Here is a 15,158-nt window from a genome sequence, read left to right as displayed (position 1 = left end):
TTTCTGGCAATAAACTGCAGGCCTAAATTCTCCCCCAGGGCGTTCTCTTCCCTCGTCCTCGTTGGGGTCTACATCCCTCCCGACGCATGCTCCAAGACGGCGCTGCATGCCCTCAGTGACTGTATTTCACGATGGGAAACATCCCTCCTGGAGGCTCTATTCATCATCCTGGGCGACTTTAACAAGGCAAACCTACGTCAGGAGATGCCCCGCTACAGGCAGCACATAACCTGCCCCACCACAAACGGTAACACCCTGGACCACTGCTACACAGTCCATAAGTGCGCATACAAGGCCACCCAAGGTGCCCCTCTGGGAATCTCTGACCATAACATGATCCACCTTGATCCCCACCTACAGGAGGCTCCTGGAGACCTCTAAGCCCACCGTCAAAACCACCAAAAAATGGACAGCAGAGGCAAAACTGGAACTCCAGGCTTGCTTTGACACCACTGACTGGTCAACCTTGGAGGCACCCTCCCTCGATGAATGGGCAGAGAATGCCACCTCCTACATCAGCTTCTGCGAAGAAGCGTGTATTCCATCCAAGACCTTCAGGGTCTTCCCCAACAACAAGCCGTGGTTCAACGACAAGCTCCGCCGACTCCGGAAACGCAAGGAGGAAGCGCACAGGTCTGGCTCCCCTGAGAAATACAGAGAGGCCAGGTATGCCCTGAAAACAGAACTGCGATCAGCAAAGAGGGCCTACTCCGACAAACTGGGGCTCTACCCCCAATCAAACAACACTCGGGAGGTTTGGAAGGGCATGAGAGCAGCCACGAACTTCAAACCCGTGGCTCAACCTGCGTCCCCGAGCCTTCGGCTGGCGGAGGAGCTCAATGAGTTCTACTGCAGGTTCGAGCGGCAACCAAACCAGCATGTGGACCATACAGCAACGTCTAAGGTGACCTACCCCTCGGGCGAACTCGGCGCCCTGGCTCCTGTCGCGGTCCATGAACTAGAGGTACTCCAGCACCTCCGTAACCTGAACCCCAGGAAGTCTTCTGGCCCAGACGGAGTGTCGTCGATCTGCCTGAGAACCTGTGCCGATCAATTAGCCCCTGTGCTCACCTCCCTATTCGAGTGGTCATTAGCGGACGGTACTGTCCCATCGTGTTTCAAACGGTCCGCAATTGTTCCAGTCCCCAAAAAACCCGGCAGCACTGAACACAACAACTTCCGACCAGTGGTCCTAACCTCCAACGTCATGAAGCTCCTTGAACGGCTGGTCCTTGCCCATCTGAAGAAGCACACTGACGCCCACCTCGAATTTGCTTATAGGGCAAATAGATCCGTGGAGGACGCCATCAATGCCAGCCTGGCATACATCTTTGAGCACCCCGACAACCCTGCCTCCTACGCCAGGATCCTGTTCCTAGATTTCAGCTCAGCGTTCAACACGATCTGCCCAGACATCCTGCTCACAAATCTGACGCGGCTCGGAGTAGATCTAACCCTTCGAGCATGGATCAAGGACTTCCTGACAAACAGAACGCAACAGGTGAAGCTCGGCAACTGCTACTCCAGCGTCAGAACCACCAACACAGGGGCTCCACAAGGCTGTGTACTGTCACCACTATTGTTCTCCCTCTATAGTACCAACAATTGCATATCATCCGCGGACTCTGTGAAAATCATCACATTTGCAGACGACACCACCATCAGCCGCCTAATTGGCAGCACCAGAGAGCATGAGTACCGCAGCGAAGTAGAGAGAATCTGTAACTGGTGCAGAGACAATAACCTAGTATCAACGCCGCAAAGACCGTTGAACTAGTCGTGGACTTCAGGAAGAATCCTCCCACCTGTCCTCATTGGGGGTACCAAAGTCTTCAGGGTGTCAACCTGAAGTGGGGGCAGAACGCCACCAAAATTCAGAAGAAATCTCAGCAGAGGTTGTTCTTCTTGCCCCAACTGAAGAGATTTGGTATGCCCAGGAAGCTGCTGGCCTGCTTCTATACTGCCACTATAGAATCTATCCTCTGCTCCTCAATCATCGTCTGGTACATGGGCGCAACGGCCAGCAATAAATACAAACTGCAGAGAGTCATAACTGATGCAGAGAGGATCATCGGGTCTCCTCTTCCACCCCTTGATCTCCTCCACTCCGCTAGGATGATGAAGATGGCCACTGTGATCTCCTGTGACCCCTCCCACCCAGGCAGCCGCTACTTCAAGCTTCTCCCATTGGGCCGCCGCTACAGGACTATACCATGCAAAACCACCAGACGGAAGAACACCTTCTTCCCCCAAGCGGTTCGGCTGCTGAACTCCAACTTCCCCGTCAGGCCCACCTTCTGGTGTGCCCTAGCGGGGCCTTCCAGCCAGTTCTCGCCGCTGCTGCCTTGGTTGTCGCTGCCCAGGGCAGTATGGGGGGGCCACCATCATCATTATTATTATTATTGGACTGTTCCTGCACGGCAGGAAGAACACTAACTGACGACCGGGGTCTGTCACAAATGAGGGCCAGACCTATACCATTACTGTAATTACTGTTATTCCAACTGTTTGTGTTGTGTGTCTTGTCTTCCTATACTATGCCCATGCCATGTGTACCACAAATAATTCCGAGTATAGCTCTGCTGTATTTGGTGAAATAAAGGATTCGGATTCTGACTACTCATCACAATGAATTGGTCTATATCTCGTTTTTTCCGCCACCAATTAAGCTTTGTTTGGGTGACACATTTTGCTAAGAATTATTTTATTCTAAATCCATTTTAACAGGAATATTAGGAAAGAAATGGAAAAAAAAATTATTATTTCTCAGTTTTTGGCCATTTGAAATTAATACATGCTGCCGTGATTAAAACCTATGTATTTTATTTGCCCATTTGGCCTGCTTATTACACCATTTAAATTTTGTCCCTATCACAATGTCGTTTTACTATTTGGCCACAAGATGGCCACAGTGAAAAAGTCCTGGAAGCGTGATCGTACGCTTCCAGGAAGAAGAATGAAGACAGGGGAACTTTTTGTAACTCAGAAAAACCGCGGCATCTGATGAGACGCTGTCGGCTTTTCTGCGGGGGGCTTCGATCAATGAAAGGGATCTATAATACCTTTCATTGATCGCTGGGCTAACGGCCGGCGGTGGGAGCGCACGCGGAAGGCCCGCGGGAGTGCGCGCAGCCCAACTGGACGAGAATGTTCCTCCAGTTGGGCTTAAGTGGTTAAAGAGACTCTGAAGCTTCCTTAAAAATCAAGTTTTTATTTTAAAAACCTCTTAAATATGTTTGCCCTTACCAAAACGCTGCATCCCCACAGCTGGAATCTGACTAAATCCCCCCCTGACACCCCCCCCCCGCAAAATCCATGACTTTCTTGGTCGTGGATTTTGCAGCCCAGGGAGGCAGAGCTTTCAGCTGCAGCTCTGCCTCCATGCGCGTTAATCCGTACGTATCTCCGCCTCTCCCCCGCCCCTCTTAATGAAAGAAGACAGAGGGGCGGGGAGAGGCGGAGATCCGCCGCAGATGGACGCGTATAGAGGCAGATATATGCCGCAGATGAACGCGTGTAGAGGCACAGATACAGCCAAAAGCTCTGCCTCTCACGGAAGTGCTCCCCGCAGTGTGCCTCAGCGAGTTTGGGGTGATTAGTGACATTTTAGTAAGGGCAAATATGCTTAAGAGCTTTTTAAAATAAAAACTTGATTTTAAGGAGGCTTCAGAGTCTCTTTAACAGGCACCATAATTATATGCACACATCTTTGGGGCCTTTCCTTTCCAACCCTGTACCACTAAAATACGGTGTGCCCCAGGGCTCAATACTACCCCCTTTGCTGTTCACAATATACGGTACATGCTACCACTTGGAAAAATAATCTAAAAACTTGACCTGACATACCACTACTATGCTGATGACAATTACCCTTTAAACCTGCCATGACTGACAGACTGCACAAATAATCCCATGCTTAGTTGAGCTTCAGGAGTGGAAGAATGATAACTGGCCAAAACTAAAATGCTGGCAAAACTGAGGTTCTTGTCACCTGAGGTCAGCGTTCGACAGCAAAGCAGTTCCAGTCTTAATCACTACCACTCCTTTTATGAATTCTTAATTGTACAATTTTTAGTGATCGTAGTACTTTAACTGACTAATCAGCTTTCAAGCATAAGAAGTAAAAACTGATATGGGTCACATAACAGGCATCTGCAGTAAACCTGCAAGGTACCTGAACATTCCAAAAAGACCTGAAAACTAAAAGGAAACACTATTTGATATGCATCTAAATGAAATTACCAGTAACTGAATTTCTCCAATGCGTTAGGGCCTGTTTCCACTACACGTGGATTCTGGATGCAGAAAAACTGACTTCAATGAATGTCTATGGACCAGTTTCCACTAAATGTGATTTTTCTGATACAGAAAAACTATGGATGGCATGTTGAAGATTTCTGCATCAGATTCTGAATGCAGAAAAACTGACTCCAATGTCTATGGGCCTGTTTCCACTAACATTTTAATTGCATTGGAAAACAGATGCATGATGCATCACAAAAATCGCGTTTAGTGGAAACAGGCCCATGGGAATTCATTGCATCCAGAAATGGAAACAAGCCCTAAATAGCCACATCCAGAAAACTGATCCAGAACTAGTGGAAATAGGCCCTAACTCATCAAAGAGGTTAAATATCTCAAGGTTCTATCCAAGGAAGAGAGACTGTGCCTAGAGGATACCGCCACATTACAAGGTGAACTGGAAAAGTTTATGAAAGATACAGCCCTATACTCCTATACAGAAACAAGACACATAACTGATTAACTGCTAGCTGTTTTCAGCAAACACCACATCACTATTGCAGACAATTCGTTCTCAAAGATGAGGCTTATAGGAAGTCTTGGTGACGTCAGAATTTCCTATGAAACCACAGGGTAAAGGCAGTGCACTCGCATAGCGATACTGTTATATAACATGATGAGAAGCACTGCAGCTGACAGAGGCTTCGCACTGGTCTCTGGAGTCACTGACAACTGCTGCTGCTCAGTGCAATATGAAACTACCACACCTCTCAAAACACTCACTGTTAAATGACTACAATCATCTCCAGAAGGTGGCTGCTGCAGCACCAGTTTAACCTAAACCTGTATCAGAAATGTACTTAGTGTTACTTATGCTGAATGAGGGATTCTGTTCACTGCAGGTCCACAATTGGATCTCATTCAATAAAAATATTGAAATATTAATGTACTTAGTAAGTTCATTACATGTAAAGATAACTCGGTCCATCCGGTTTCTTTTCTGTGGTATGCAGTATTCCTAATTTATCTTTAAAATCTCTGATTTGAGTATAGAAGGTATGTCTCTGGACAGGATGATCTTTTCCTTTCATATACCCTGAAATACTTGACCTGCTTCAGCAGAGATTTTAATTATTGGTTTCAAAACAAAATAAAGAACATGACTTTCCATACAAGACTCTGGCTTTAAATGTGATCTGTCTCCAAAGAAGAGCAATAGTAGGTTCACTGAAGACCAATATCATCACATGATTAGAGATGGCAACAAATGGATGGGTGCAACCTTGGCTGAAACTAGTGAAAGAGGCGCCCAGAATTTGACTAACACTGAAAGCACGTCATAAATAACGGATTCCCTCACACCAGCTCCTCATAGAACAGTATGAAAGGCCCTCAAGGCCATTTACTCACATGCCCTCCGTATTCTGCCAGCAGACATCAGTACCCCTGCTTGCACGAAGCCTGGCTTCCTAAGCTTAACAACTTCCCCCTCCGATGCCTAAACCTAACCACTTCCCCTCCCATGTCTAAACCTATTGGCTCTCCGTTACCGCACATGGGGCCCTGGACCAGAGGGGCCTCCTTCAGCCACTGTATTAGCTCTTCATTGGTGTTTTGTTAGCAATTATATATAGAGATATGTGCTTTGAATAGTGTTAATCAGTAAACTGTTCGCCCCTGATTACATGTCTCTGACACCATAGCAGTCCTTGGCAGCCTTTGGTGCTCAAAATCAGTTCTGTATGGAGTGCTTGAGTTGGCCCTATGTAAAAAACTCGCACTGGGGCCCATCGCTCTTTAGCTACACCACTGCTTAAACCTAACAACTTCCCCCTCCCATGCCTAAACCTTACAACCTCTCCTCCAATGCTAAAGCTAACCACTTCCCCTCCAATGCCTAAAGCTAACCACTTCCCCTCCAATGCCTAAAGCTAACCACTTCCCCTCCAATGCCTAAAGCTAACCACTTCCCCTCCAATGCCTAAAGCTAACCACTTCCCCTCCAGTGCATAAAGCTAACCACTTCCCTTCCAGTGCATAAAGCTAACCATTTCCACTCCGATGCCTAAAGCTAACCATTTCCACTCCAACGCCTAATACTAACCACTTCTCCAATGCCTAAAGCTAGCCATTTCCTCTTCAATGCCTAAAGTTAGCCATTTCCCCTTCAATGCCTAAAGCTAACCACTTCCTTCCAATGCCCTAAGCTAACCACTTCCCCTCCAACGCCTAAAGCTAACCACTTCCTCTCCAACGCCTAAAGCTAGCCACTTCCTCTTCCAACGTCTAAAGCTAGCCACTTCCTCTCCAACGTCTAAAGCTAGCCACTTTACTGTCAATGCCTAAATCTAACCACGTCCCCTCCGATGCCTAAAGCTAACCACTTCCTCTCCAATGCCTAAAGCTAACCACTTCCCCTTTGATGCCTAACCATAAGCTGTAATTTGGTTGCCGGCACTAGCTGGACCCTGAATTACATGCACACCCTGCAATGGACCCTGAGCCCAATTGACCAGCGGCGTACTAATGGGTATGCCAAATTTGATAGTCTTTCCTCTAAGAACAAATACTTGCACCAGTGATTCACAACTACAGTACTTACTTTTTTACTTTCCTCTTTCTCTCCATCCTTTTTCTTTTCCTTCTCCTTCTTCAATTTCTCCTCTTTAGTAGGATCTTTCTTCCCCTTCTTCTCTTCCTCCTTCCCACTATCAGTCTTTCCTTTCTCCTTCTCCTTTTCCTTTTCTTTCTTTGGATCTTTATCTGGTTTCATTTTCATCACCTTTAGTGCACGATGAAAGAACTGTTTCTTAAGAAGCCTTAAGAAATAGGAAAGTAAAAGGTAAGCAGACCTTACCAGTAAATATTTAAATAGGCTATATTTCAGTTTTCAGAATATTTCATGAAAAGTGTAGAGGCCTGCAATTAATTGACTAGCTGATTGCCCGGGTATGTATTTGGCTGGTGTAGACTCTGCCCACTTTTCCTAACACACAATGACTCAATGACCTAGTTTGTGAGCTTTGCATTGTTTGGCATCAATAATTTGCATTGAAATGAAACAAATCTGATTGGCTGTGGCTCCACCCTCTTTACTGAATTTGAACCCCAGTCACTCAATGACCAACTGTACCAGGTTTTAAGCTTGTGTCCTTAACAGTGCAAGAATGATAGCAATTGAATATTCCCCTTGAAAAGCAATAAATGAATTTGGATTAGCTTTTGTAGGTTCCACCCACTTTTCTGAATATTAATATTAATCCCAGTCACCCAGTAACTAACTGCAAAATTTGAGAACCCGGCCGTTAAAGAGAACCCGAGGTGGCCTTGTATTACGTAAGTGGGGCACAGAGGCTGGTTGGGCACACTAACACCAGCCTCTGTTGCCCCATCGTGTGTGTCAAAGACCCCCCTGCTCGCCGCTATACCCCCGCAGAGCTGGCGACACACAGCGTGTCGCCAGCACAATGTTTACTCTAGCGCTGTCTGTCAGCGCCGCTCCGCCGCCTCCTCTGCATCGCCGCTACCCGCCCTCGTCCCTTCCCTCCCGCTGATTGGAGGGAAGGGACGAGGGCGGGTAGCGGCGATGCGGAGGAGGCGTGGGAGCGGCACTGACAGACAGCGATAGAGTAAACATTGTGCTGGCGACGCGCTGCGTGTCGCCAGCACTGCGGGGAGTTTAGCGGCGAGCAGGGGGGTCTTTGACACACACGATGGGGCAACAGAGGCTGGTGTTAGTGTGCCCAACCAGCCTCTGTGCCCCACTTACGTAATACAAGGCCACCTCGGGTTCTCTTTAACAGTGTAAGAATGGCTGCAGTTTACATTTTCCCAGTGAAATTTGTATTTGTCTCCGCCCACTGATGACATAGCATTGCCTGGGTATGTATTTGGCTGGTGTTGGCTATGCCCACTTTTTCTAACAGTAACAGACAATTACTTAATTACTCAATGACCAAATTTGTGATCTTTGCAGTCTTTGGCATCAATAATTTGCATTGAAATGAAACAAATCTGATGGGCTGTTTGTGTCTCCACCCCTTTTCTGAATTTAAACCCCAGTCACCCAATAAATAACTGTACCCAGTTTGGGGCTTGTGCCATTAACAGTGCAAGAATGGCAGTAATGAAATATTCCCCTTGAAAATCAATAGGTGAATTTTGATTGGCTTTTGTCCACTTTTATGAATAATAGCTGATGAATCTGCATTGCCCGGGTATGTATTTGGCTGGTGTTAGCTCCGGCCACTTTTTCTAACCCTAACACACAAATACTCAATGATCAAGTTTGTGAGCTTTAGGGTCTTTGTCATCAATAATTTGTATATTCTCATAGAAATTACACAAATCAGATTGGCTGTTTGTGGCTCTGCCCCTCTCCGGCATTTGAACCCCAGTCACCCAATGACCAACTGTAGCAGGTGAATTTTGATTGGCTATTATAGGCTCCACCCACTTCCCATAATATTAATCTCAGTCACCCAGTGACCATCTGAGCAAAGTTTGAGAACCCAGCCAGTAACAGTGTAAGAATAGCTGCCGTTTTTCCTAGTGAAATTTGTTTTTGGCTCCGTCCACTTTTTGTAACCTTGACACACAGTCACTCAATTACCAAGTTTGTGAGCTCTGGTGTCCTTGGCATCAATTTGTAATTTACCAGTAAGATGAAACAAAATCGGATTGGAGCTCCACCCCTTTTCTGAATTTGAACCCCAGTGACCCAATGACCAACTGTAGCAGGTTTGAGGCTTGTGCCATTAACAGTGCAAGAATGGCAGCAATTTAAATATTCCCCTTGAAAATCAACAGGTGAATTTTGATTTTCTTTTTAGGCTCCACCCACTTTTCTGAATATTAATCCCAGTCACCCAGTGACCAAGTTTTAAGCTTTCGGGTTTCTGCCATCAAAATTGTGTGAATGGAAGCAGTTTATCCAATAAAGTAATCTGATTGGCTGTTTGTGGCTTCACCCCTTTAGTAGATTTGAACCCCAGCCACTTCATGACCGACTTTAGCCTGTTTGAGGCTTCTGCCATTATTAGTGTAAGAGTGGCAGCAGTTTCAATATTTCCCTTGAAAATCAATAGGTGAATTTTGATTGGCTGTTGTAGTTTTCACCCACTTTCCTGAATATTAATCCCAGTCATCCATTGTCACGTTTGAGAACCCGGCCAATAACAGAATGGCTGAAATCAATCTAACAAATTGGATTGGCTGTTTGTGGCTCCACCCCCTTTAGTGAATTTGGACCCCAGTCACCTATCAGGCAAGAGGCCTCTGCCATTAACAGTGTAAGAATGGTAGCAATGTAAATATTCTCCTTGAAAATCAATAAGTGAAATTTGATTGGCTGTTGGTGGCTCCACCCACATTTCTGAATATGAATCCCAGTCACCCAGTGGCCCACTATGCCAAGTTTGGGAACCCAGCCATTAACAGTGTAAGAATGGCTGCAATTTATATTCTCCCCTGGGAAAAATGTAGTTGTTGGTTCCGCCCACTTTTTCTAACCTTGACATACAGTCACTCAATTACCAAGTTTATGAGCTTTGGGCTTTTGGTATCAATAATTTGTATATTCCCATTGAAATAAAAAAAATAAAAATCAGATTGGCTGTTTGTGGCTCCGCCCCCTTTCCGAATTTGAACCCCAGTCACCCAGTGACTAACAGTACCAGGTTTGAAGCATTTGCTATTAACTGTGCAATGCTGGGTACACACGTTGCGATTTCCCGCTCGATCCGTGGGATCGATTGGATCGATTCGATTATTTCCAACATGATGATCGGGTTTCGATGGATACTTAATATGAAAAATCGACGGCTGTATCCATCAAAACCCGATCGAACATGTTGGAAATAATCTAATCGATCTAATCGATCCTGCGGATCGAGCGGGAAATTGCAGGATAAGAATGGCAGCAATGTAAATATTCCCTTTGAAAATCAACAGGTGAATTTTAATTGGCTGTTGTAGGCTCCACTCACTCTCTTCAATATTCATCCCATTCACCCAGTGACCAACTATGCAAAGTTTGAGAACCCTGCCAGTAACAGTGTAAGAATGGCTGCAGTTTATATTTTCCTATTATTTTTGTCTCCGCCCACTTTTTGTAACCTTGACACACAGTCACTCAAAGACCAAGTTTGTGAGCTTTCAGGTTCCTGGCATCAAAAATGTGTGAATGGAAGCAGTTTATTCACCAAGAAAGTCTGATTGGCTGTTTGTGGCCCTGCCCCTTTAGTGAATTTGGACCCCAGTCACCCAATGACCGACTGTAGCAAGTTTGAAGCCTCTGCCATTAACAGTGTAAGAATGGCAGCAGTTTTAATATTCCCCTGGAAAATCAATAGGTGACTTGATTGGCTGTTGTAGGCTCCACCCACTTTCCTGAATATTAATCTGATTCTCCCAGTGATCAAGTGTGCCAAGTTTGAAAACCCTGCGATTAACAGTGTAAGAATGGCTGCAGTTTGCATTTTTCCATTTAAAATGAATGTCTGAAATTTCATTGGCTGTTTTATGCTCCGCCCACTTTTCCTGGATTTGTAACCTCGGCCACCAAGCGACCAACTGTGCCAAGTGTGGGGGACTCTGGCTCGATTACTGTGAGAATGTCATCCTTTTCCATTTTTTCCATTCACTTTAATGGGTGGAATCTGATTTGCTGTTTGTAGCTCCGCCCAGGTAAGCAGGGGGGACGTGAGACCCCCAGAACCTATCATCCCAGGTAGTAAGGGATCGGTATACCAAGTTTCGTTCAAATCGGTCAAGCCGTTTTCACGTGATTGCGACACACACACACGTGGCAAGACGATCTGCTGATCGTCACTACCTTCGGTTTTTCGGTCCTGTTTAGAATTTGCTTCTGGCCCCGCTGTGCGCGGATTGGCCAGAAGCAGTGAATATGTATGAGTGTTAATGAGCGGGGGGGCGGATCCACTCCAGTGAGCGGCCGGGCCCATACAGCATTACCAATCACTGGCTAGCGATGGAATGACGGCAGCGGTAGGCGGAGCTGTATGCTCTGTACAGCTCCGCCTACCACTGCCGTCATTCCATCGCTAGCCAGTGATTGGTAATGCTGTATGTGCCCGGCCGCTCGCTGGAGTGGATCCGCCCCCCGCTCATTAACGCTCATAGATACATATTCACTGCTTCTGGCCAATCCGGTCCGCACTCTGTAATACTTTGCTTCTGGCCCCGCTGTGCGCGGATTGGCCAGAAGCAGTGAATATGTATGAGTGTTAATGAGCGGGGGCCGGATCCACTCCAGCGAGCGGCCGGGCACATCATACAGCATTACCAATCACTGGCTAGCGATGGAATGACGGCAGTGGTAGGCGGAGCTGTACAGAGCATACAGCTCCGCCTACCGCTGCCGTCATTCCATCACTAGCCAGTGATTGGTAATGCTGTATGATGTGCCCGGCCGCTCGCTGGAGTGGATCCGCCCCCCCCCACCCCCCACCCCCCCGCTCATTAACACTCATACATATTCACTGTTTCTGGCCAATCCGCGCACAGCGGGGCCAGAAGCAAAGTATTACAGACAGCGGACCTGGCAGTGCAGAACTATATATCTATATCTATCTATCTATTTATCTATCTATTTATCTATCTATCTCTATCTATCTCTATCTATCTCTATCTATCTCTATCTATCTCTATCTATCTCTATGTATCTCTATGTATCTCTATGTATCTCTATATATCTATTTCTATATATCTATATATCTATCTATATATCTCTATATCTCTATATCTCAATATCTCAATATCTCAATATCTCTATATCTATATATATATAGCCAACATATATGGCGCTGTACAAAGTAAGAAACGAACATGGGGTACATAATACAGACAATGGTGTACACCTATATACAAAATTGGTGCCAAAATACAAAATCGATACAAAATACAGAATTGGTGATGGCAGTGGTAAAAGTAACATGATGAATGAAATTTATAATGCATTCCAAGACACAAAAAGGGGAGGGAGAGAGAGAGAGAGAGAGAGAGAGAGAGAGAGAGAGAGAGAGAGAGAGACCTGCCCTTGGTAGGCGGGGCTCCACACACAGCACATTGATCACAGCGTGGTAGCTGGATTTGCACACTATCCCCGCGATTCGCATGACAGGCAGCTGGGAAGACTAACCACGCTGGACTGTCCTCATGCCACCGCCACAGGTCTCTATGACACCGGCGAAGTGAAAGCACTGTGACAACAACCAACAGACAATCGCAGGTAGTAAGCGGTCGCTGCCCTGCTGGAAGTTAGTGTGCACTGAACAATTAATACAGCACCTAGAATAGGGCACAAATGGATACACAGACTGTACCAGGTAATATTTTAAAGGGCTAGAACTGTGCTTAACATCTGACATTGAATCAGCAAGTGGAACATTTCCTTTATGGATGTGAAGCTTATCATTGAAACTATACTACATAATAAGCTGTGCTGACTCCCACTACAGCTTAACTATAAGGCGCAATATCTTGGTTGGCAATTACATTCTGTGGGCCAGATTTATCAAAGCATTACCAACAGTTTTTTCTTCTAAAACTTCTAACCAACAGAAGAACTGTTCTGCATGATAGTAAGAAACTTCTCAAATCCTACCTAATAGTGGCAGTTTAGTGTGGATTTCTAGTGCTGTCCTACAGTTAAATAAAAACTAAATTGGTACTCACCTGGGGCTTTCTGCAGCCCACCGTAGGCCGGGAGGTCCCTTGGCGTCCATCTGGCTCTTCTCCCAGGGCAGTGATGGCTAACCTTGGCACTCCAGCTGTGACAAAACTACAAATCCCATCATGCCTCTGCCTCCCCGAGTTATGCTTAAAGCTGTCAGAGTATTGCAATGCATTATGGGACTTGTAGTTCCACCACAGCTGGAGTGCCAAGGTTAGCCATCACTGTCCCAGGGCATTGTGCAATATGCATAATTTATTACATATACAGAATTGCTGATAACAGTGAAAAAAGTAACAAGATGAATGAAATCTATAATGCATTCCAAGACACTAAAAGGGGAGAGAGACCTGCCCTTGCGAGCTTACAATCTGAAGGAACAGGGGGTAGAGAAGTTAAAAATAGAAGAATGCAGTACTTAATTTACATCATGATGTGTCCACCGTAGAACAAACTCCAGATAGAAGTCTGCTTCAGAACGTGACACGTTTTCCTTTGATGTAACGGACAGTAAATTCACCAATAACGATTATACTCTGTGTTATTACCCAGTGGATACCAACAGCTTTAGCTAGATATTTGAGGGGAACATTCTGACATTTAAACCAGGCTAGTCACAAAAATGGGCATTTAAAATATATGATAGAATCTACACGGCTTTGTTCACACCATTTGCATTGATGTGCGCATTTCAGCAACAATCACAGTGTGAGGTACACAAGGATATTATAAGTGCATAGATCGCTCTGTCTGACGTGCTCACTTATGCAGTATGTTATCATAGCACACTGCTGCATGCATTTCTGCCAAAATGCAGAGTCTGTGAATGGGATCAGCACACCAACGTAAACTGCAGGTTTTGTGTGTTGTGTTGGGATGTAAATGTTCAGCCAACTGCATTGCATAGTGTGAAAAAGGCCTTACTTGCAGTGAAAATTGCATCGGAAATAGATCAAAATTTACAGAGATACGGTTTGCTAAAGTATCATGCAAACTTTAACTTATAGCAAAAGTCTAACTTTGACCCACCCTGTACACCTCCAACATGTCACTATTGGTCCTTATTGTGATGGGCGATATCAACGAGCAATGAGGTTAGCTTACTACACTACCTTTTGTTTTCATTAGACTTCAGCAACCTAAGTATCTGTAATTACTTGGTCTGCAGTTTTCAGTGAAAAGAAGCTGTGTATTTCATTATTTGATCACTTTCTACAGCCTGTGTTTGTGACAGGTTTGCTTCACTGCAGGGGCTGGAATGAATAGTGAATTTGTACTTCTATAATGTATAGTATTCTAGATAAATATATTCCTTTATAAAAACTACATTCAGGCCCCTTTTACACGTTTTTTGTGAGGCTCTGTACACTAACCCTGTTGCGCCGGAAGCTTCCAATTTGCTGTCAACCCACCACAAAGTCAACAGCGCATTATCATGCGACTGAATGGAAGTCAATGGGCGATGAAAGAAAATGTAAATGATAGCGGCGGTGTGGAGCGCATGCATGTAATGACGCAAATATGATGGGGAAGCCGGGAATCCCAGTGGCGTACTTCCTGGGGGGCAGCGCTATGCATATGACCCTGTCTATTTTTCACCACTTAAGTCTATCTGGACGGATATATCCGTCCAAATAGACTGTACTGCTGCCGCTGCATGAGGCGCGTGCTCCCGCTGCCTGCCGTTAGTTCCCCGATCAGTGAATGGGAATATAATTCCCATTCACCGATCTAAGTTACCCACAGAAAAAACGACGCTCTCTAATCAGAGACCGTGGTATTTCTGCCCCAAAAAAAGTTTCCCGTGCTCTTTATTGTTCCTTGAAGCGTGATCGTACCCTTCCAGGACTTTAACTGTGGCCATTTTGCGGCCAAATAGTAAACTGCACCCAAATTTTTTTTAATAAAGAATTACATTATTTTACGTTTAAAATTATCTGTTTCCCTCCCACACCAAAAATTACCGGGACAAATTGGCAAATAAAATACATGAGTTTTAATTACGGTAGCATGTATTAATTTTAAACTATAATGGCCAAAAACTGAGAAATAATTATTTGTTTCCATTTCTTTCTTAATCTTCCTGTTAAAATGGATTTAGAAAAAAATTCTTAGCAAAATGTACCACCCAAAGAAAGCCTAATTAGTGGCGGGAAAAACAAGATATAGATCAATTAATTGTGATAAGTAGCGATAAAGTTATTGGTGAATGAATGGGAGG

At 45.2% G+C, this 15,158-nt stretch overlaps 1 protein-coding gene across 2 annotated transcripts in view; it reads right to left on the bottom strand.

Annotated features, from left to right (window-relative positions):
• SEC62 (SEC62 homolog, preprotein translocation factor) overlaps positions 1-15,158 on the bottom strand; it is a 77,384-nt gene that overhangs the window by 24,360 nt on the left and 37,866 nt on the right. For both annotated transcript variants that reach the window (XM_068280985.1, XM_068280984.1), the window contains exon 4: positions 6,845-7,061. In XM_068280985.1, coding sequence (XP_068137086.1) covers positions 6,845-7,061 — 217 coding nt within the window. The remainder of the gene's footprint in view (positions 1-6,844; positions 7,062-15,158) is intronic.

The sequence above is a fragment of the Hyperolius riggenbachi genome, chromosome 4 (assembly GCF_040937935.1).
Source record: "Hyperolius riggenbachi isolate aHypRig1 chromosome 4, aHypRig1.pri, whole genome shotgun sequence".
Taxonomy (NCBI): Eukaryota; Metazoa; Chordata; class Amphibia; order Anura; family Hyperoliidae; genus Hyperolius; species Hyperolius riggenbachi.
Note: the sequence above shows the minus strand (reverse complement) of the source record. Positions and strands in the feature narration are given on the sequence as shown.